The following is a 22,506-nucleotide window of genomic DNA, read 5'->3' on the forward strand; positions in this document are numbered from 1 at the left end:
TGAATTTTTTTATTAAATTAAAGGTTTAAATTATTTCTGTCTCTTTAGCGAAGCTCAGTATCCAATTTTGTTTCATGTTTATCCGAGCATTACGACTGTGCCATGGCTTAAGATTTTAAAGCTGTTTAGCCTTCTGGTGGAAAAAATGGGGAAATTTGTCGAGACTTTGTTTCTATGTGAAACGTAATCTTAATTTTTAGTCTCTTGTAGTGATTTGACTGTAACTACCCGTCTACCCGTGCCTGTGGGTCCTACTGGGTGACACTGTTATGGCGGCTTGGATGACACCTTTTTAAATATTCTTGTTGCCAATTTGATTCTGTATTACTTTGGAAAAGGTTTACAATCAAGATCCAGATAATTTCTTTATAAGAAATGTGTAAAGCAACCTTTCAAAATGAATGTTTATTGAACTTTGTTATTCAATTTCGAGTGGCGTCTGAAATATTGTTTCCTTTTACTTGTTGTAGCCTGAACCTCCACCCTTCCCCCACCCACCCACCCATCCATCCAACAACTAACTACGTTGGCGCCAAGATGGCGTACCATTCGAGCAGAGATGAGGAAGTTCGACTTCATTTGGAGTGTGAGATCGTATCCTGTGGCAGAACTAAAGTCGTCTACAACGTACCTGGTTGTACAACTGCACGCCCCGCAGAAAAGCGGTCTCGCAGCTTTGGTGGGACACGATAACACTATCGCCGTTTGCAGAAGCGGCGAGGGTTCCCACGCAGAAGGCCCACTAGAAGCGCAGTGCTGTTGAAGCCGTCGCGCCACCATGGCCAAAGTCTTCTACTTGCTGAGCCTACTGGGTAAGATTTCAGTTGCACGTTAAATAAATTATCGTCATACACCTAGTAGTTACATGTGAATCTTAAAGGATTCCTGTTAGATAAGTAGAATAAAACGCATTATGTGTGTAAACCGTACAGGGACGAGCTGGCTCGAGTCTTATGAAACCACACATTAACCCGATAGCTACTCATATAACAGGATACAACTATACGTAGGGATAACATTTGTGGGAAATGAACGGATGGCTACAGTGCGGTTTTTTTCTTCCGTCCGGCGCAGGCCAAAAGCGGAGACATTTCGAGGTAGCCTCAAACCGTGGGCAGCGAGAGAAATCCACAAGATAAGCAACTTAACGCGTTCTCAATTTTTTTCGTTTAGTTACCTGTTTTCATTTCATATTCTTTCCAGTTACAATGAATGAAAGTAGGATGAACAGTAAAACCACTATAATTGAGAAGTTCCGTGACTTCCATGGTGATCCCATGTAATACATTTGATCAAAATACTATAAGCATATTTTAAAAATTAATAAAAGCTAATTTTCTCTAGAATTTTTAAGAAAAAAATTTCCTGTTTAGACTTCATGTTAAGTATATAAACAAGCAGAAAAACTCAAAATTAAAACGTACTTACAACAGTGTCACATTAGCGCATTAACAAGCCCCGAGTGTTTTAGTCAAAAATCAAATCGCTGAAGAGGGGATTTCTTCAAAATAAATAAAACAGGACTTCGAGGGGAATGTGTGGTGGCGCACTACGAGAAAAAACCACATAAAAGCACAATGAATGAATAGTCTGCTTGGGCAACAAGCCGATATGCGTATCTTTGTGGAATCCGTGAAATGGAGGACAGTAAATTAAATTTACAACGTACTGACACACTTATTGTCACGTTAAAAACTGACAGACATTTAAGATAGTAAGATAGCACTTTTAATGGTTCTTGTAGTATTTTTATCCTATTTCAGTGTATCCTTCGCTCTTTGTGTTGTTTATCTGGGAATGCTGCTTTAATGCAGCAAAACTGATTGTGAGAATAAAGAAATCACCAATTACAGCTTTTATACGGTCATTATTAAGTATGAAGTTTAACGGCTGTGGCTGACCACATTACAGAGTCCTGTGCCTTTCTAATTAATTATGATTCTTAAACATATGCACATTGTTCAGTGATACTGTACAAATAAATATCTCCATTATTGTGATTATTAGATATAACAATAAGGAAACTTATACATAGAATTCACAATGACCTGAATGTTTTGTACTACAGTTAGGAGCGTAGGTATTCAAAAAGCAAAAAATAATCTCAGTAATCCAGACGTTCTAGGTTAGATTCATGGCAGGCGATGGTAACTTTCGTAGCAAGTAAGGTGGATCTCAACTCTGCCAATACGGCCATGACGTGGAAAATATTGTGGTTCAAAGTTACTCCGATTCCACATGACGCTCGAAACGCTCCCCTTCTCTCCCCTCCCCTCCCCCCCCCCCCCTCTGCCCATCCAACCACCCTTCTGCCCCTGCCAGCTGGTTTAATTTTTCAAGTCATACAGACAGCGACATTCAAACCATCATTTGCATTCTTAGTAAACTTATCTTGGCGACATCAGAATCTGTGTTTTGCCTTTAATAAATGCTCATCGAAAATACGATAATCGGGTTAAGTCATTGTGTTGCCAATGGATACATTCCCATTCTTGGACCCCTTAACACAAAACACATGCTGGTGCGTGGACAATTTTAGGAGGTAAGGATACTAACTAGAGCAACTGTCCTATGAAAAATTCCGTGCCAAAGAAGCAATTTCACATTGTCAAATCGGAGCGCTCTTATAAATGAACAAAAATATGGAGACCTTTGTACAATCAATCCTTGGGAGAGATCTTTACATGTCACAATGCACGTAGTTAAGTACTATTTTATACAGGGTGATTCAAAAAGAATACCACAATTTTAGGAATTTAAAACTCTGCAACAACAAAAGGCAGAGCTAAGCAGTATCTGTCGGCGAATTAAGGGAGCTATAGAGTTTCATTTAGTTGTACATTTGTTCGCTTGAGGCGCTGCTGACTAGGCGTCAGCGTCAGTTGATGCTAAGATGGCGACCGCTCAACAGAAAGCTTTTTGTGTTATTGAGTACGGCAGAAGTGAATCGACGACAGTTGTTCAGCGTGCATTTCGAACGAAGTATGGTGTTAAACCTCCTGATAGGTTGTGTATTAAACGTTGGTATAAACAGTTTACAGAGAATGGGTGTTTGTGCAAAGGGAAAAGTTCTGGACGGCCGAGAACGAGTGATGAAATGTAGCACTCATCCAGCAAGCATTTGATTTTTTCTTATGGGGGTATGTTAAGGATATGGTGTTTCGGCCACCCCTCCCAGCCACCATTGATGATTTGAAACGAGAAATAACAGCAGCTATCCAAACTGTTACGCCTGATATGCTACAGAGAGTGTGGAACGAGTTGGAGTATCGGGTTGATATTGCTCGAGTGTCTGGAGGGGGCCATAATGAACATCTCTGAACTTGTTTTTGAGTGAAAAAAACATTTTTAAATACTCTTTGTAATGATGTATATCAGAAGGTTATATTATGTTTCTTTCATTAAATACGCATTTTTAAAGTTGTGGTATTCTTTTTGAATCACCCTGTATTTCTGTAAGTATATGTCAAGTTTGCGATGCGACTGTACCTAAAGGTTGCGGCTAGTGTAACCGCGCTTCTTAAACAGCGTCCCGTACGGCCCAACTAGCTATGTCTTCACTTGTGGTTACTCGTACTTTAGATACTGGAGCTATGCACGGCTCTGTTTAAAAAGAACAGTTCGGTGTAGTCATAGGGTCGAGTTGCGCACGTCTATTTTAATGCTCCGCAACTAATTCGCTGCGAATAATAACCTGTATCTGTGATCCTGCAGTCAAATAGTATGCAAAATGTGTGTGACTTCTTAAGGGACCAAACTACTTAAACTAACTTATGGTAAGAACAACACGCACACCTATGCCCGAGGGAGGACTCGAACCTCCGGCGGGAGTGGAATAGTCTATGCGTTGGCTAGGATTGCAAGTTAATAAAATACGCACAAATACAAAATAAGAGAGAGATGAATAATTTAACAAGACAGGTTCTGTTCTAACGCCTGTAGTTGATTTAGCTGACATATGATTATGTTAAATAATTTTTATTCAAGAAAGTACGTCTCAAATAAATGTAAAGTGATCCTACAATATACAGATGAAATACAGATAGAAAATATTCTTGCAAAATGCAGTAAAGTTATGTTGAGAGCGATAAGAGAATGGTAGCAAAATCACCAAACTAAAATATTCATCAAAGACTCGCGAAAACTAAGTCCGTTTCGTGATCACAATACACGAAATACTCTACAGCTCAAAATAGTTCAGAGTTCCACATGATGATTCACAAATTAACGCATGCGATACGAAGAATAGTAACCTATATTCTGTGTGTCCTCCGTTCCGTAATGTAAGCAGAAAAATTAGAGTCCAAGTCTGGAACACATTCAGACCACTCGAATACAAAGTCCCTTCGGAAGCTCTAGTGTCCCATCACCGCCCACAACAGTATCACCTCTATGTCCGAATCCCGCACGTTACCACAGGCAGGTCTGGTTTTTTTTTTCAGTAACAACGTGAAAATGTCACTCGAGAAATCCCACTCTCCACTTGACATCAGCAGTGTTCCGCCACTGTCCAATAGCCACTGGCTGAAGGTCATCCCCGCCAAAACTACAGCGTCCTTAAGTTAAACAGACATTATTTGATTCGTCTTGACCACTTTCAAATGTGTTAATTCCTAAGGGACCAAACTGCTTAGGTTATGAAACGTCCCCTTAGAAAACTTAATGAATTACTATGCAGATAAAACTTACATTATTTGATTTTCAAACAGCTGAGCAGAACTGAACGTACTCAGACATTTCGCTCTTTACCTATTCTGATCAACACTAAACTGACACACAATATTTTTAGCGCAACGAAATCTGACTTTCAATAATCCCTACAAAAGATTGGCCCTGACTAACAATAACCTATACCTTTCATGAATCACTTACCTCACAAAAATCTTCGTTACTCAGACTACTGTAATACAGCGAGAGCCACTACTGCCACCTGAATATAACTACTGAAGGCACTAACTACTGATAGGCATAGTTAGCAAATGAAAGATTTTGATAGAGAACAAACAATGTATTCACCTTAATAGTGTTCAAATGTCATAATATCTATAGCAGTTCATGAGATCCAGCCTTACAAATTTTCTGTGTCTGATGGACACACGTCCAGATCATCCGCTCTGAAAACTCCACCATTTCTCTCCCCACATCCACCACTGCTGGCGGCTCACGTCCAACTGCGCAACGCTACGCGCTGTCAACAACCAACTGCTCAACACTACAATGGCGAATATTACTCCAACAATGCAAACCAACCAAAGCCTTTACACAGCACAGTCAGTGATTTTCAGATAGAGCGCTACATGGCGTTACCAACATAAAAACCTAAACAGCCTACTTACAAGGTCATTGGTCCCTAGACTTTCACACTACTTAAACTGAGTTAAACAAACTTATGCTAAGAACAACACACACACCCATGCTCGAGAGAGGACTCGAACCTCAGGCGGCATGGGCCGCGCAGTCCGTGACATGGTGCCTCAAACCGCGCGGCCACTCCGCGTGGCTTGACCACTTTCTCACGCCAAACTAATAGTCAGTGCGTATCAAAAGGAATCATCCGATTTTTTTAAAAAAATTACTACGTTATTTGTTATATGTACGTGAACAATGTACTGTCGGAAAGAGCAAACTCTCGAGTTTTACATAGTTCCCGCTAGGTAGCATTAGTGTGCACCCACTTCAGTTCTAGTAAATATGGTGTCGCGACAACAGAAAGCGTTTTGTGTTCTACGTTTTGCGCAGATCGTCGGACCGTCCCCGTATGTCTGACACAGACGTCGATTCTTTTTGCTACACCCCTCTGGGATTTTCCCCACATCCGGCACGTAGCTTAAGGCACCACAGCTTCGTAAAAAAATTTACCTTACCTTACAATAATTCTAGGCGACCGAACAGCTCGCCTACATACGCGTTAAGTTACAGCGAAAAACTGGAAATACTCGATAAAGTATAACTTTTAGTAGATTTTTTCTTAACAAAGAGTGAATCCAAAGCAGCCACCCATTTGCAACAAAAGCTGGTTTTATTTAACCTTTTACCACGGTTTCGACGGATGTAAACTCTTCTTCTTGAGAAATACATGGAATATCAATGTAGCCAACCGCCAACCGCTGTGGCCGAGCGGTTCTAGGCGCTTCAGTCCGGAACCGCGCTGCTGCTACAGTCGCAGGTTCGAATCCTGAGTTGGGAAAGGTTGTGTATGATGTCCTTAGGTTAGTTACGTTTAAGTAGTTCTAATTCTCATAGTGCTTGATACCATTTGATTTCGAATAGCAATGTAATAGCAACAGCTCCAAACACGGAAACTACACATTGTGATCAAAAGCATCCGGACACCTGGCCGAAAGTGACTTACAAGTTCGTGGTGCCTTCCATGCTGGAATTCAATATGGTGTTGCACCACCCTAAGCCTTGATGACAGCTTCCACTCTAAGAGGCATACGTTCAATCAAGTGCTGAAGGTTTTTTTGTGGAATATCAGACCATGTTTCATGGAGTGCTGCACTGAGGAGAGGTATCTATGTCGGTCGGTGAGTCCTGGCACGAAGTCGGCGTTCCAAAACAAGTCGGCGTTCCAAAACATCCCAAAGGTGTTCTATAGGATTCAGGTCAGGACTCTGCGCAGGCTAGTCTATTACAGGGATGCAGTCGTATATCAACTCCGCCACAGTGGAAAGCAAGAAGGTGCTTAAAACATCAATGCAGGCATGTGCAGCCGGCCGACGTGGCATGCGGTTCTAGGCGCTTCAGTCCAGGACCGCGAGACTGCTACGGTCGCAGGTTCGAATCTTGCCTCAGGCATGGATGTGTGTGATGTCCTTAGGTTGGTTACGTTTAAGTAGTTATAAGTTCTGGGGGATGATGACCTAAGATGATAAGTCCCATAGTGCTCAGAGCCATTTTGAGCAGGCATGCGCTGTGATAGTGCCACGCAAAACAACAAGGGGTGTATGCCCTCCTCGATAAAAAACAGGGCCACAACGTAACATCACAGCCTACCGAATTTTGCAGTTGGCACTACACACACTGGCAGGTGACATTCACCGGGAATTCGCCATACCCACACCCTGCCACCGGACCCCCACATTGAGTACCTTGATTCGTCACTCCAGACAACTTTTTTCCACTGTTGAATCGTCCAATGTTCACACTTTTTACACCAAGCAGGCGTCATTTGGCATTCACCGGTGTGATGTGTGGCTTATGAGCAGTCGTTCGACCATGAAATCCAAGTTCTCTCACTTCTCGCCTAACTGTCATAGTACTTCCAGTAGATCCTGATGCAGTTTGGAAATCCTGTGGGATGGTCTGGATAGATGTCTGCCTATTCAACATTACGATCCTCTTCAACTATAGGCGATCTCTGTCAGTCGATAGACGAGGTTGGTCTGTACGCGTTTGTGCTGTTCGTGTCCCTTCACGTTTACACTTGACTATCACAACGGAAATTTTGTAGCTAGGGATCTTTCAGAGTTCGCTGAGCGCCCCATTCTGCCCTCTCACTATGAGTACTGAGGTCGGTGATGGGGAGTACCTGGCAGTAGGTGGAAGCACAATGCAGCTAATATAAAAACGTATGTTTTTGGGGGTATCCGCATACTTTTGATCACAGAATGTACGTGTCAAAACTATTCGTCACAGAGAGACAAGATCCCCACAAGGGCGATATCACATATATCATAAAACATAACCAAAAGAATAAAACTAGTACCTAGTAAAATTTCACATTAGAAAAACAACAAATAATGAAGCGATCTCATACATGTGAAATGGAAAAATCCCAGCACACACGATTTTATACCCTATTAAATAATCTGGCTCCTATGATCGGGGCTTGTCAAGTAAGAATGGTTGAAATCCCGAATTAAAACCCTTGAAATAAAATGTCAGGACATGTTACGAGCTGCACGCTGACAGACAGACAACGGAGGAAGACCAGGAAAACAAGACAGGTGGCGCATGCGTCGAGATCTAAGTACACTTGCAGCATAAACGGCCAATAAGACGAAATGCATCGGCGGCGGCGGGGGGGGGGGGGGGGGGGGGTTCTGAGTAGTGAGAAATAAAGAATGCTAAAAGTATTGTAAAGTAAAATACGCTAACTGAAATTAAAATCCTTATTAGATCACAAATACATTTTCGTACGAGCAGCAATAAAGTTAAGACGTAAAAACTCTGTGATAAACGTACGTGACTGTAAAAGAGATTACTGCACGTGTCATCGTCCAGCGAAAAATATATAGTAACGAGAGTGGGTAAAATCAATATCTTCAGAAAACATAAAACGAGGAGAAACGATCACGTATGTACAAATAATGTACACTGATGACCCAAAACATTATGATCACCTGCTTAATAGTTAGTTTGTGCTTCTTCATACCGCTATACTTCACTTATTCTGGGTATCACGGATGCAACAGTTTTTTGGTAGGTTTGTGCAGGTTTGTGGCATTAGATGTCTACGCATAGGTTATATAATTCGCATAAATAACAGCCCAATGACATCGCAGTCGGACAAGACATCAAGCATGAAGGGATGTAGGTGGATCGCAGCTGTCAGCGTTTCTTCGATTACTACCACACGTCCCATGCAGGTGCAGGAGAAAATCACTCACAGCATAATTCTGCTCCCACCATCCTGCGTCAGGGACACGCGATGGCGACTTATGTTGGGACTGTTATGTATGAGGCGAAATTAGAGGCCTCATGGGAAAAGGGTGACCCGGCTGAGTCACGAAATTTGACTCTTACTTTGATTACGAGGTGTGGCCATTAATTGCACGCGTTGATCACGTAGGCTGTCCTGAGGATCAATGAACTATACTTGACGCGATGTATCTGGAACGTCTTAGGTGATTAGAAAGTTAGTAGACAGGAATACAATTAAATACTTAGCTTTAATTCAGCATCAGCGGTGAACGTCAATCTAGACTTTGTACAATAATATTTACAAGTGTAGTTATAGACTGAACTGCGAATACATCTTTACAATGCTAATTGCTTCACACATACAGATCAATTGTCATTGCATAAACTGTATGTGGCGCCTGGCTAGGTCATAGCTACTGACTTAGCTGAAGGCTATGCAAACTAGCGTCTCTGCAAATGAGACCTCTGAAGCTATAACAAGTGAACCATACAAGTCGGCTGTAGAACTGGGCAGTGCGCTAGCTCGTCTCGTAAGACCAGTCGAGTGGCGGCGCTCGGTCTGCTAGTGTCGACAGTGTCGACTAGCGGGTACGATGTGTACTGACGGACCGCGGCCGATTTGAAGCCTACAACCTAGGCTGTGTAGTGCCTTGCGGTGACATCACAGGGACGACCACTGACCTAGTGCAGCCAAAGTATGGTTTACCCGAAGAGCCGACACGTTTCCACTGATCGACGGCTGAATCCCGATGGTCCCGTGCCCACTGCAATCGTAACTGACGATGTCGTTGAGTCAACATCCGGACACGGCGAGGTGGTCTGCTGCGGAGCTTCATGTTCAACAACGTAAGATGAACGATGTGCTCCGAAACACTTGTGCGTGCACCGGCATTGCGCTCCTTGAGCAGAGAGGCCACAGATCATCATCTATCCTACTTTACAGAGCAGAAAAGCTTCCGAACCCACGTTCTTCTAGGCGCTACAGTCTGGAACCGCGCGACCGCTACGGTCGCAGATTCGAATCCTGCCTCGGGCATAGATGTGTGTGATGTCCTTGAGTTAGTTATTTTTAAGTAGTTCTAAGTTCTAGGGGACTGAAGACCACAGAAGGTAAGTCCTATAGTGCTCAGAGCCATTTGAAACATCCCACGTTCTTCGAGTGCGGTGGACGTCCTACCAATTAGCGCCTAATGTTAGTTTCACTGTCCTTCTACCTGCTTGCATAGATGCTCATGTCAGAAGCACGTGGACATTCGGTCAGCTTCGCTGTTTTCGAGATATCATTTCATAGGCTCTGCGTAATAATAATCAGCCCTTTGTCAAAATCGCTTATTTCAGCGGGTTGCTCTATTTGCAGACCATCTCTTGGCGAGATGATCACTCGTCCGTGTATACTCCACTTACATACTTTCGTTACCTCATCACGTGTCTGCAACGCCACCAGGTGGCGTCCAACGTCGCGTTTGCAGTGGTCGTATTGTTTTGGCTGTTCGGTGTGTATTAGAACTTTGAGGAACGAACGACTGGCAAAGGCTACCAACGTACGTAGATTGTAAGCATGGTATACGTTTGAAGCCGAAACAATTTTGCCTGCAAACAAGAGGCAAATCGTCGCTCAGTACACTCAGTACATGGTTAAAGATCTCTACTTCTTCCCGGAGATACAACTTGCGCCCTTTGACTTCTCTGTACAAAATAACAGTTTTCCACATTTTTCTGGCTATGGTTAACAGCCAGTAAGTGATCGGAAAACATAGAATTTTGTACATTCGTGCCTTTCTTTCCTAACAGTTACTCTTTATATCTTGTCCACACAGCTTTGCCTGTTTGACCGATGTAATGTCATGGCAAATCATTACAGATCAGTTTAGAGATACCTGAATTCGAAAACCAATCACCTGTATTTTCTCCTGTATCTAGTTTTTCTTTAAACTGTTGTCTGTAGAGAAGTAAGCATTACAGTTATAATTTTTCAATGGCAGATGGTAAATCATGTAGGAAGACATAGTCATTTTGTCCAGAGAAGTCAAAGAACGCAAGTTGGATGTTCGGGAAGAACTGGAGATCTATGTACATCTACAGCTGAGGGTCCGAAATTTACTGAATAACTAGCTGCATCTTGCTTGCAGACAATTTTCTGAAGGCTTCAAACCTATACTCTGCATAAACTCTTCACACAGTTGCGGGTAGCCTACGCAATTGTTCATTCATCGGAATTCTAAAATATGTTATTTGTCATACGTGTTCCTTTCCCCCTTTTACGTTTGGTGAAATCGAGTTTACCCACTCTCGTTACTGTATATTTTTCACTATACGATGACCCATACATTAACCTCTTCCGTCGTCAAGTACGTTTCTCACAGCGTTTTCACGCATCAACTTCATTACCTTTCGTACGATAATGTACTTGTGATCTTATAAGGGTTTTAATGTAAGACAGCAAATTTATTTTAATGTAGCGTCATTTAGCATTATTTATGCAGCACTCGCACTTCGAACCCGGGGCTTGCGCCACCTGCCTTGTTTTCCTGGTCTTCACGCCCTCCGTATCGTCAGTAGGTGTGCAGCTCATAACATGACCTGACATTTTATTTTACTGGTTTTATTTCTGGATAATCAGATGGCAGTTATAAGAGTCGAGGGACATGAAAGGGAAGCAGTGGTTTCGAAGGGAGTGAGACAGGGTTGTGGCCTCTCACCTATGCTATTCAATCAGTATATTGAGCAGGCAGTAAAGTAAACAAAAGAAAAGTTTGGAGTACGTATTAAAATCCATGGAGAAGAAATAAAAACTTTGAGGTTCGCCGATGACATTGTATTTCTGTCAGAGACAGCAAAGGATTTGGAAGATCAGTTGAACGGAATGGACAGTGTCTTGAAAGGAGGGTACAAGATGAACATCAACATAAGCAAAACCAGGATAGTTGAATGTAGTCGAATTAAGTCGGATGATGCTCAGGGAATTAAATTAGGAAATGACACACATAAAGTAGTAAAGTAGTTTTGCTATTTGGGGAGCAAAATAACTGATGATGGTCGACATAGAGAGGGTATAAAATGTAGACTGACAATGGCAAGGAAAGCGTTTCTGAAAAAGAGAAATTTGTTAACATCAAGTATTGATTTAAGTGTCAGGAAGTCGTTTCTGCAAGTATTTATATTGAGTGTAGCCATGTATGGAAGTGAAACATGCACGATAAATAGTTTAGAAAAGAAGAGAATAGAAGCTTTCGAAACGTGGTGGTGCAGAAGAATGCTGAAGATTAGATGAGTAGATCACATAACTAATGAGGAGGTATTGAATAGAATTGGGGAGAAGAGGAGTTTGTGGCACAACTTGACTATAGGAAGGGATCGGTTGGTAGGACATGTTCTGAGGCATCAAGGGATCACCAATTTAGTACTGGAGGGCAGCGTGGAGGGTAAAAATCGTAGAGGGAGGCCAAGAGATGAATACACTAAGCAGATTCAGAAGGATGTAGGCTGCTGTAGGTACTGGGAGATGAAGAAGCTTGCACAGGATAGAGTAGCATGGAGAGCTGCATCAAAACAGTCTCAGGACTGAAGACCACTACAACAACAACAACATATTTCTGGATTTTAACTATTCTTACTTGACAAACCCCGATCATAGGACCGGCGTATTTAATAATGTATACAATGACCTACGCTGATGACAGCATATTTTCATTGGACAAATGTCAGGCAGCTTCATTGTTTGGTGTTTTTCTAACGTGAAATTTCACTACCTACTAGTTTATCGTTTTTGATTATGTTTTCGGATACATGTGAAATCGACTTTGTGGGGATCTAGTCTCTGTATGACGCGTAATTTTGACATAAATGTTTCCTTGTTTGCAATTATTGCTGTTACGTTGTCTTCACGGTACATGTATTTCTGGTATTTCTGAAGAAGGCGGGTTTACGTCAGTGGAAACCACGGTCAAAAATTGAGTAAAATCACGTCTTGTTGTCAACTGGTTGGCTAATTAAGATTTGGTTGCTTTGGACTCATTTACAGATCTCTAACGGTTGCTAAAGTATTTCATCTTTTGGTAATCTCCCTTGTACCTACTGTCCACTACACTTCAACTGAACTGCCTCTTGTGGTACTCTTTATCGCAGAATCCCCATCATAAGCGAACTTGAAACATATCTCAGTATTCGTCAATACTTAAGTCCCCCATTTTATTCCACACTTACTCTTCCGGACGATTCTCTGAAACGTCAGTCTACTCTTCATCATTACTAAACTGGGATCCGAATTTATATCTACTCCTGGGTATATCTTACAATCCAATACCTGATTGTGGAGTCTCTGTCTGACAATGATGTAATCCAATTGAAATCTTTCAGTATTCCCGGGTCTTCTCCAAGTGTACGTCCTCATCCAGTGATGCCTGAACAGAGTATTCGCTATTAGTTGCTGAAATGTATTGCATAACCCAATTAGCCTTTCTCTTCTCTCACTCCTACTACCAAATCCATATGCACCAGTAAACCTTTCTTCTGTATCTTCCCTTACAACCAAGCTCCGATCCTCTACGACTATTAAATTTTATCTTCCTTTTTCATCACGAATTACAATATCTTAGTATACTGTCTCCATCTCCTCATCTTATGTTTCCAACGTCGGTATGTGTATCTGAATTATATCTGTCGGCTTTGGTTTGCTGTCGAATCCGATGAAAACAACCGTATGGCTGAACTGTTCACAGTAACTCACTTTCTGCGCTACTTCCCTATTTTTAACGAATCCTGCTCCCATTACAGTGTTTTCTGCTACTGTTAATAGTACACCGTATTCTTATAATCAGAAACCGTTATGCCGGCCGCGGTGGTCTCGCGGTTCTAGGCGCGCAGTCCGGAACCGTGCGACTGCTACGGTCGCAGGTTCGAATCCTGCCTCGGGCATGGATGTGTGTGATGTCCTTAGGTTAGTTAGGTTTAAGTAGTTCTAAGTTCTAGGGGACTGATGACCACAGCAGTTGAGTCCCATAGTGCTCAGAGCCATTTGAACCATTTTTTGAGAAACCGTTATCATCTTGCCAGTTCACTTTATAGTCCCCCACTATACCTTGTTTCAGCCTTAGCATTTCCCTTTTCAGATTTTCTAGCTTCCCTACCACTCTCAAACTTCTGACATCCCACGTCCCGAAATAGAATGTTACCGTTTCGTTCTTTATTCAATGTTTCAGAGCAGCTCTAAGGATAAGGACATTCCTGGCTAATTGAAGTCTACTAGTGTGAAACATAGGCTTTATGAGGGGGAAAAATTTCTGAGAATGTGCGTTTAGAGTACAGCATCGTATGGTAGTGAGACATGAACTGTGGGAGAAACGGAGCAGAAGAAAATCGAAGCATGTGAAATGTGCTGTTACAAAAGAATGGTGAACATTAAGTCTGCTGATAAGGTAACGATCGAGATGGTTCTAAACAGAATCGACGAGGAAACAAATATACATGGAAAACACTGCCAAGAAAATGGACAGGATGACAGGACATCTTTTAATACATCAAGGAATAACTTCCATGGTGCTAAAGGCAGCTGTAGATGGTAAAAACTGTAGATGAGTACAGAGCCTGGAATGACTAGCATGCAGCAAATAATTGAGGATTTAAGTTGCAAGTGTTGCTCTGAGATGGAAGGTTGGCGCTGTAGAGGAATTCTTGTCGGGCCGCACCAAAGTGAGAAGACTGCTCTATCGATAGACACTGTGTGTTCTTAATGCAATGGTTTCCATTGATCATTGCTTGTTCTTCCACCTTTTAGGATCAGTTTCCCATCACTTGGGCAAGAATTGCCGCAAACCTCTGTCCGCTCCTCCTCCCTCTTTGTCAAGGCCGTTGGCAGAGCGATGAAGAGTTTGGCCGCCAGTGCTGATGATTTGTATTCAGATTCAATCAGTAGCTGGACTCAAACTCAGGACTCATTTTGTTCTGAATACTAGTCAATGACCCTACCCCTAGACTACAGGTTCTGTTAATTTTTAAAAAATATCATACCAATGCAACTATTTATGTGCGGAACGGCTAAGCCTTGACACTTCATTTACATAGCTAGCAGAAGCTGTTCGTCAAATATTTCAGTTTTTCTTAAAATGAAAAACCAATTTTATTACTTACTCTCATTACTTTCAAGCAATTACATCTTTTTTTGCAAAACTATGTCTCATGCTGATAAATTCGATGCTCCATTTGTCGATGTACAACTCTTTGTTTGGCTATGAAAATTGGGGCAAAAATTTTTCTATGAATCGCTAATTATGTCTTATTACCCTGACTACTTTCAGCCAACTAAAACTGTCTTAGCAAATCTAGATCTCACGCTGGTCAATTTGATACCCCTTTGCCAAATGCGCACTCTTCTTTCAGCTACAAAAAACCGGACAGAACTGGGCTGTATAATTTCTAGGGAATGTTGTTTTCGCTCCTCTCAAACATTTGACAAAATATGTGAAGCGCATATACATGAGCTTTATAATGACATTGTTGCCAATTTACGAGCAGTAAATAAAAAACCGCATCTCGTGGTCTTGCTGTAGCGCTCTCGCTTGCCGCGCACGGGGTCCCGGGTACGATTCCCGGCGGAGTCAGGGATTTTCCCTGCCTCGAGGTGACTGAGTGGTGTTGTCGTGTCGTATTCATCATCATCATTCATCCTCATTACGGTTGGAGGAAGGAAATGGCAAACGACCTCCGTTAGGACCTTGCCTAGTACGGCGCTCCAGGTTTCCCGCATCGTCCACTACGCTCCTCGGAGTATGGGACCTCATCATCATCATCATCATCAAATAAAAAACGAAGAAGGGAGATTGTAATTTATGGTTCTGCCAACGACTGGGCAATTGTATGTAAAGAACAGGCTCGGGAGTGGGGAATTATGGGGAAATATCAGATTTGTTCTCTTCACCTTTGCCTTCTTTGCACTGATGGATTTAGGAAAAACATGGGATATGTAAATCTCGATGATCGCCCTTACTAACGAAACTGTAATAACTGTTGCGCTATTTATCTCGATGACATAAGGAAATTTTAAATTAAAGATCCAATAGATGCGCGTGTAGAACATTATAATCATTAGGATTACACTTCCAGAACAACTTTATACTTAAGAACATTTTTTTTATGGAGAGATTTTTCTTGACGTGCCTTCTCCACGCACCGTAAGGTATCTGAACAACTACGGTTCTATATTAACGGGAGGGGGGGGGGGGGTGAATAAAAATATCGTAACACGAAGAAGACAACACAATAGCATGCCTAAAACAGGGTAGCAAAAGGAAACCGTTGACATTCAAAACTACTTCCCGTCATCTCGGAACGGATAAATACGGATCCTGTTTGATGTTTAAGGTAGTCTTATACCATTCTTTCTGCAAAATAGTGACAAGTTCAGGCAACGATTATGGAAGTCGATAGCGATCACCCACCGTTCTCTCCAAATAATTAGACCACAAAGGCTCAATAGTATCGAGATCTGGAGACTGTGATGGCCAGAAGAGATTGGACAATTCATTCTTGTGTTCATGAAACCGGTTCTCTACGGTGCGAGCTGTGTGAACAAGGAAGAAAAAACAATGTGCCACTGGACGACCTGACCAACCGAAGTGGTTACATAATCGTTGGCAGTAGTGGGATATTTCAGGGGGGCCATGGAATACCGCGATACGCCTGGCCAAATCGCCACTGAATCCCCACTATGTTTCATTCTTCGCAGCAAGAAGTAAACTCAGCCAGAGGTTGGAAACACTATAAAACAAGACTCGTTCGACCAAATGGCTTTCTACTATTGCTCCATAGTCCACATTTTATGACTTCAATATCACGTTTTACTGTTACCGCCATTTGCATCACTGATGAGTATACGCTACGGTCGCAGGTTCTAATCCTGCCTCGGGCATGGATGTGTGTGATGTCCTTAGATTAGTTAGGTTTAAGAAGTTCTAAGTTGTAGGGAACTGATAACCTCAGAAGTTAAGTCCTATAGTGCTGAGACCCATTTGAACCATTTTGAACTGATGAGTATAGTCGCGCTCTACCAAAAGCACCATTCGGTAGTTTTGGTAAAGTACATAAACGACGTGGTAAATGGTAGGATATCCGGTAGTATTGGTACCATTGGTTGAAAAACAAACATAAATGAATTGGTGTTAGAGAAACTGGAAGCCGTCGATTTCTCTTTGTTTTTTATTTGTTTGCTTGTATTGCGCACAATTAGAACCCCATACTGTTCAGTGTTAGACCACTGTGTATTTTATATCCTTAGAAAATATAAACTGCATTTTGTAAGTAATAAAAATTTGTTGCTCGCTTTACTTCTGGTCTTTTATGTAACCAAAGCAATTAATTTTGATGCAAGTATAGTTAATATGCACAAAGAAAAAATTATATATAATTTTTTGTTGTAATTTTGTACTCAGTACAACGTTCTTCATCATTATCAAAGGCAATAGTTTCCTGTTATTATTGGAAAGTGCGGAAGCTGTTTACGAACAACAGAACACGTTTTAAATAATCTCAATCAAATACTGAATTGTTGTTTGATATGTTTTTGTTTTGTGTCTCTTTTTATTTCACCTTTTTTTAAGTAAATTGCATGTTCTGTCACTATATGATAAACCTATATTTTGTTATTACTACAACGCCCCTCTCTTTTAAGTTACAAATCAACCAACAGCTTTAGAATAAAACCAGAATTAGACAATTCTAATTTTGTTATAAATACTGTTTATTCTTAAATAACAAATAGGAGGATAACTATGTAAAACAGAAATGTTTCGTAGGTTACACGGGCAGCCCTTTATATATGCTATTTCAGTTTCTAGACGGTTGACAGCTTCCGGTTTCTGGGGAAACCTAGTAAAAGACTGATGGCATACGCAAACAAAGCAATCGAAAAGGGCAACGCCTATTAGGTATGCAACACACCTAACGCACAGATATGGCAGTTACGATATTAACTCACCAGAGCTACTAGAAAAGCTCCCTAATCTACACTTACTTATGACCGTCTACAGTAGCCTACGTTAGTTCCACAATTCTACTGAAGCATGATTTTGGAATTCTAGCTCGATCCAGCTGCTTACGCAGTTCCTTTCGTGTTGTTCTGGTGCTGACACTGCTCGAGAGTGCGACATGGAGTTCTGTAAAAATTTTTGCAGCTGTTTTCCTCTTATTTTTCGTCACGATTCTCTTCAGTGACCGTCTGTCACGATCACTCAACACACGCCTTCGTCCACACTGTGACTCAGCGGATGATGTTTTCTGCCATCCCTGGATGCAGTATAAAGCGTCGATCGGTGCGTCTTGAAACTCCAGTCGGGTACCTTGTAAACTAAGCACCAAGATCTAATTCACTTAGATCCAACATAATGCACTGAAAACTACACTTGAAATGTACTGAGGTAGTTGCACAGGTGTCGTTCGTAGTCAAGTACAACTGCACAACCTGCAGGCAAGGCTATCACCTGCATTTGTGTTGAAGCATGCATCTCTCGCGGCGTTTCCATATTTTTGTCCAGCCCCTGTATAACTTGATGTAAATACACGTCGCATGCAACCTTACGGTGTGTGGTGGAGGATACTTCCGGTAGCACTACCATTTCCCCACTAACATGTTCCATTCGCGAATGGTGAGTAGCTAGAGCTACTGTCGATTAACTTCCGTGTGAGCTCTAATTTGTATGATTCTCTCGTTGTGTATCTTTTCTCGAGACGTATGTAGGAGAAAGTATTATTTTGCCTCACTCTTTTTCTAAAGTATACACGTAACACCAGAGCTTTAAAGCTCTATTAATTTACTTTGCCTTTTTGTGTTTTATTTAGTATTCTGTAGCTACACTTGTAAATATTGCTTGATTACATCAATAACACAAGAGTCTTCGCTTTTTCCTTTGTAAAAACTTTGATGTCATGGTTTGATTCTATTCAATGTAGTGTATCTATCATTTAAATTCTTTGTCTCATTTGGAGGGAGACAAAAGTTACTGTAACTATTTGGCATTTGGATGAATAATTTTTTGTAGAAATGTCAATATGTGCAAAGTTCTTTTTTATTTAATAGGTTTGGTTGCTGTTACATAATTTCTGATCCTCACTTAAGGTTCTTAGTTATTTTGTATGTAAAAAGTGGTGTGGTTCCCCTCGGGAACGGAACTGAGTAGCGCGCGCAAAAAGTGGCTGGCATGGATAGAAAGGTAGAACAAAGAGTCAGCCGGTGATGAGCTACTGAACCACCAACAGCTCACGAAAAGATTGTGAATTGTGCTGGTGCCGAGAGGTTTTTTTTGTGCCGTTTTGAAATGTGCCAAAGCCTCGGATGGATGCAGTAACTAGATGGAATTATGTTGGAATTGATATTTATCACCGCCACCAAGAAATGACAGACTCCGGCAATTCTACCTGCAAATCCACCTATCAACATGCACTCGCCCTCACATTGCGCAACCACTGCAATGGAACAGAAGAACTACAGTAATGTGCAGTGAATGTCACCTCATTGGATGTTATAGTGTGCTCAAATATAAGGTAAATTATACCTGCACTCTTGAACCTACCGTTATTTTTTATCCTCAGTCACTTATCCAATCAGGGTCCTTCCCATGTTAAAGTGCTTACCGAGTGTCCTTATTGAAAGAATATTAAAGCCCAGTGTTTTACTAATTAATGCCTCTTGAACATAGTAAAAATACAGTTGAAGTTAATATGGCAAAAGAGTGTGCTAAAGTAAATAATGTTTGCTGAAAGTAATTTTACAATTAAAAGTGCTTATTAAAAGTTTGTGGGTTTGCTAAAAAACTAAAGTGAAAAATAGAATTTAAAGTTATAAGGAGTAGTTCAAAAAGGTATTAAAAATAATTTGTGGTTACTTTCAAAAATTAAAAGTTCTTAAAACTGAGGCTTATAAAGTTTTGATTAGTTAATGATCATAGTGCTGCCTGCTGTAAATTGTAAAAGGTTAGTCAGTATTATGTGTCTAACTGCAGTAAAAGTTAAGAAATGTAATTGTGGGAAGTTATATACTCATGCTTGCTAAATGCTTGTTTCTCTTGTGTATTGAAAGTGAATATGAATAGTGTAATAGGATCCACAGTCTCTCCATTGTGCTCATGACAGATAACAATTAACAGAAAGACCACTTTCTATGAAAACAGTAACTTCTATTTTTCAGAGGACAGTGAGAAATAGTTTGCTAGTGATTTTTTTTCAATGTCAGTTAGAAAAGTAATTGGTAAAAGAAAGACAAAACCTATGCCCATGTATAATTTTGCAGTGAACTTAATTTACATCTTATGTCAGATCGGAAAGTGTTCGAAAAGTGATACTAAATCTATGTCCAATTTATGATTCTAAAGTGCACTATGATAGTAATATTATTGAAATCACTCAGTTTGACCAAGGACTGAAGACAAAAAGTTGATGTCATTATCTGGTGTACTTATGCAATTAGCCTTGTTCTTCTATAACTGTTAGCACTTTCATTAACGGTAATATCTGCTAGTGACAGAGTTCATTGAACTTTCGTGTGATAAAGTATAGGCTGTGTCTGTCCATTAAAGTTACTCATATCTATTTTCTTGAACAAGGATGTTAATCATTCTCATGCCTAATTAGGCTGGGGACCGTTTTCTTTATTCTTTGAACAGTGCGGATAGGTAAAATATTGTTTGTTACTGTTTAAATATTTACGTAATTCCGACTTTCGCTTCCGATAAGCCACCTCCGTTAGGTACATAACGGTCAACATAACAAAATTTCTTTTAGAGGGTAACACTACACTGTTGCTTTATATCGTAACTGCTTTAATAAGATAGTTCCATTATACGATCGGCTTCCAACAGTAGCAGACGGTAGTGTTATACCACCTCGGAGCTTAAACAGTAGTATATCTGGGATACGCAACGCCTCTCTTGCAACGAATGGAGTTTGTTGTGCGTTTCAGTAATGCTCTCGCGTTTACTGAAAGATCCCTTGACGAAACGTGCCACTCTTCATTGTGTCGTCTTTGTGTTTGTCGCTAATTCCTCTTGGTAGGGGTCCTGGACTGATGAATATTCCACTACTTTTGTAGATTAACTGGATTTTCTTCTGCTTTTCCCGCAATTAATTTAATGTGGTCGTCCCGCTTTATATTACTCCAGGAGGTAACGCCGAGAAATGTTACTGTCGTTACCGTTGGCAGTGGTTTTTCACCAATAGCGTAATCAAACGTTAGTGGATCTCTTAGAGTATTTGCGCGGGAGATTTTACATTTATTGATATACAAAGTCGTAGTTATGCCTTGGCCAGACCTGTAAGATATTCGGCGTATCTACTGTCTCGAGAAAACCAATCATACACATGCAAACCGCATTAATTTCTACGTGCGCAGGCATTGCAATGCAGCTGTCGTCGTCAACGTTGCCCTCCTCGTTGCCTCACGATGCCGGCTATCAGCACGCAGTACTGCTTGCTTAGTAGGCTTTCAGTTGTCTTTGCCATTGTGACAACCTTTTTTTATCAGGCGCTGTCCTCCACGTCTACTCAGAACGCCAGAAAAGCGCCTGTTTTGCTGCGCACCTCCACTTCCCCTTTAGCGTGTTTCCTAGGCGCCTGTTTGCGAACCTGTCCGTGCTGTCCCTTATCGACGTAATTATTCTTCCGCTTTCGTAAGTGTTCTGTGCGTCTAGAAATTTATAGCTTGTCATGTGTGAAGACGTTGGCTGTTGGCTGCAGTACAAATATTTCAAAAAATATTTGTAATTTTCAGCTGAGACTTTAAAATAAATTCAATATTTATTGATGCGCTGTTACTTATTGCATTCCACTTCCTCTTAATGTTCATTCAATAAATAAATATAATGTGTACTAACACAATATAAGAATAAACATTCTTGCCGTAATTCAATTACTGCACCTTACACACTAGCGTACGATGTGTGGTGCAGGGTACGCAGTATTCAAACACCGCAAATAGCACTCCCCAACCCCGGTCCCCTCGAGTCTTGTCTTTTTAGCTGTTATACATAAAATCGAGTGGCAGTAGGAAGCGTCTATGGAACTTGAAAATCTCTTCGGGTTTGCTGCCGGATCCTAAAATCAACTTGACTCGATATTTCGGCGATCCAACTGGTCGCCATCTTCAGGAGAATGCTGCTTGCTGATGAGTCCCGCTGAGAACTAACGCCTGGCTGCAAAACGACGTCCTATATAGCCCACCGTGCAGTACACGGCGCGTGCGCCGACCGTCACAGTTGCTGCCCTCCAAGACAGGGAAGGGGCGCCGCCCCTGGTAGAACTTTGCGGCAACGATATATCGCACTCATGGTCGCACTGAAGAACGTTCAATTTTGATGCGGGATAGTACCGGATTCCACGTCCTGCTAAGAGGAAACCCCTTGTCTCTATTGATTAAATTATCCGCCAACCTAATTTCAATTGCCTCTTTATAAACACTATTCCAAAAACTGGAAATGTTGGCAACTACCACCGTTTCGTCATATTTCATGCCGTGTCCCTCATTTAAACAGTGTTCTGCTACTGCCGATTTTTCCGGCTGTTGTAGCCTCGTATGGCGTCGGTGTTCCACACACCTGTCATGAACTGTGCGAATCGAACGACCAATGTAAGTTTTCCCACACTGACACGGAATTTTGTATACACCGGGTTTCCTAAGCCCCAGATCATCTTTTACAGAGCCAAGTAGTGCCCTAATCTTAGAAGGCGGTCGGAACACACTTTTGATGTTAAAATTCCTTAAAATTCGTCCAATCTTAAACGATATACCTCCTGCATAGGGAAGAAAGGCCACCGATCCATGTTCCTCTTCATGCACCTCCAGAGATGGTCCAAACTCCATAGCCCGACGAATCTGCTTCT

The 22,506-nt window shown here is 41.4% G+C and overlaps 1 protein-coding gene across 1 annotated transcript in view; it reads left to right on the forward strand.

Annotated features, from left to right (window-relative positions):
• The first annotated feature begins 604 nt into the window (after positions 1–604).
• The window catches only part of LOC126276993 (uncharacterized), a 61,813-nt gene continuing 39,911 nt past the window's right edge, over positions 605–22,506 (forward strand). Inside the window, exon 1 of the mRNA XM_049977321.1 lies at positions 605–812. Within this exon, the coding sequence (XP_049833278.1) occupies positions 779–812 (34 nt within the window). The 5' untranslated portion in view covers positions 605–778. The remainder of the gene's footprint in view (positions 813–22,506) is intronic.

This window comes from Schistocerca gregaria, chromosome 1, assembly GCF_023897955.1.
Source record: "Schistocerca gregaria isolate iqSchGreg1 chromosome 1, iqSchGreg1.2, whole genome shotgun sequence".
Classification (NCBI taxonomy): Eukaryota; Metazoa; Arthropoda; class Insecta; order Orthoptera; family Acrididae; genus Schistocerca; species Schistocerca gregaria.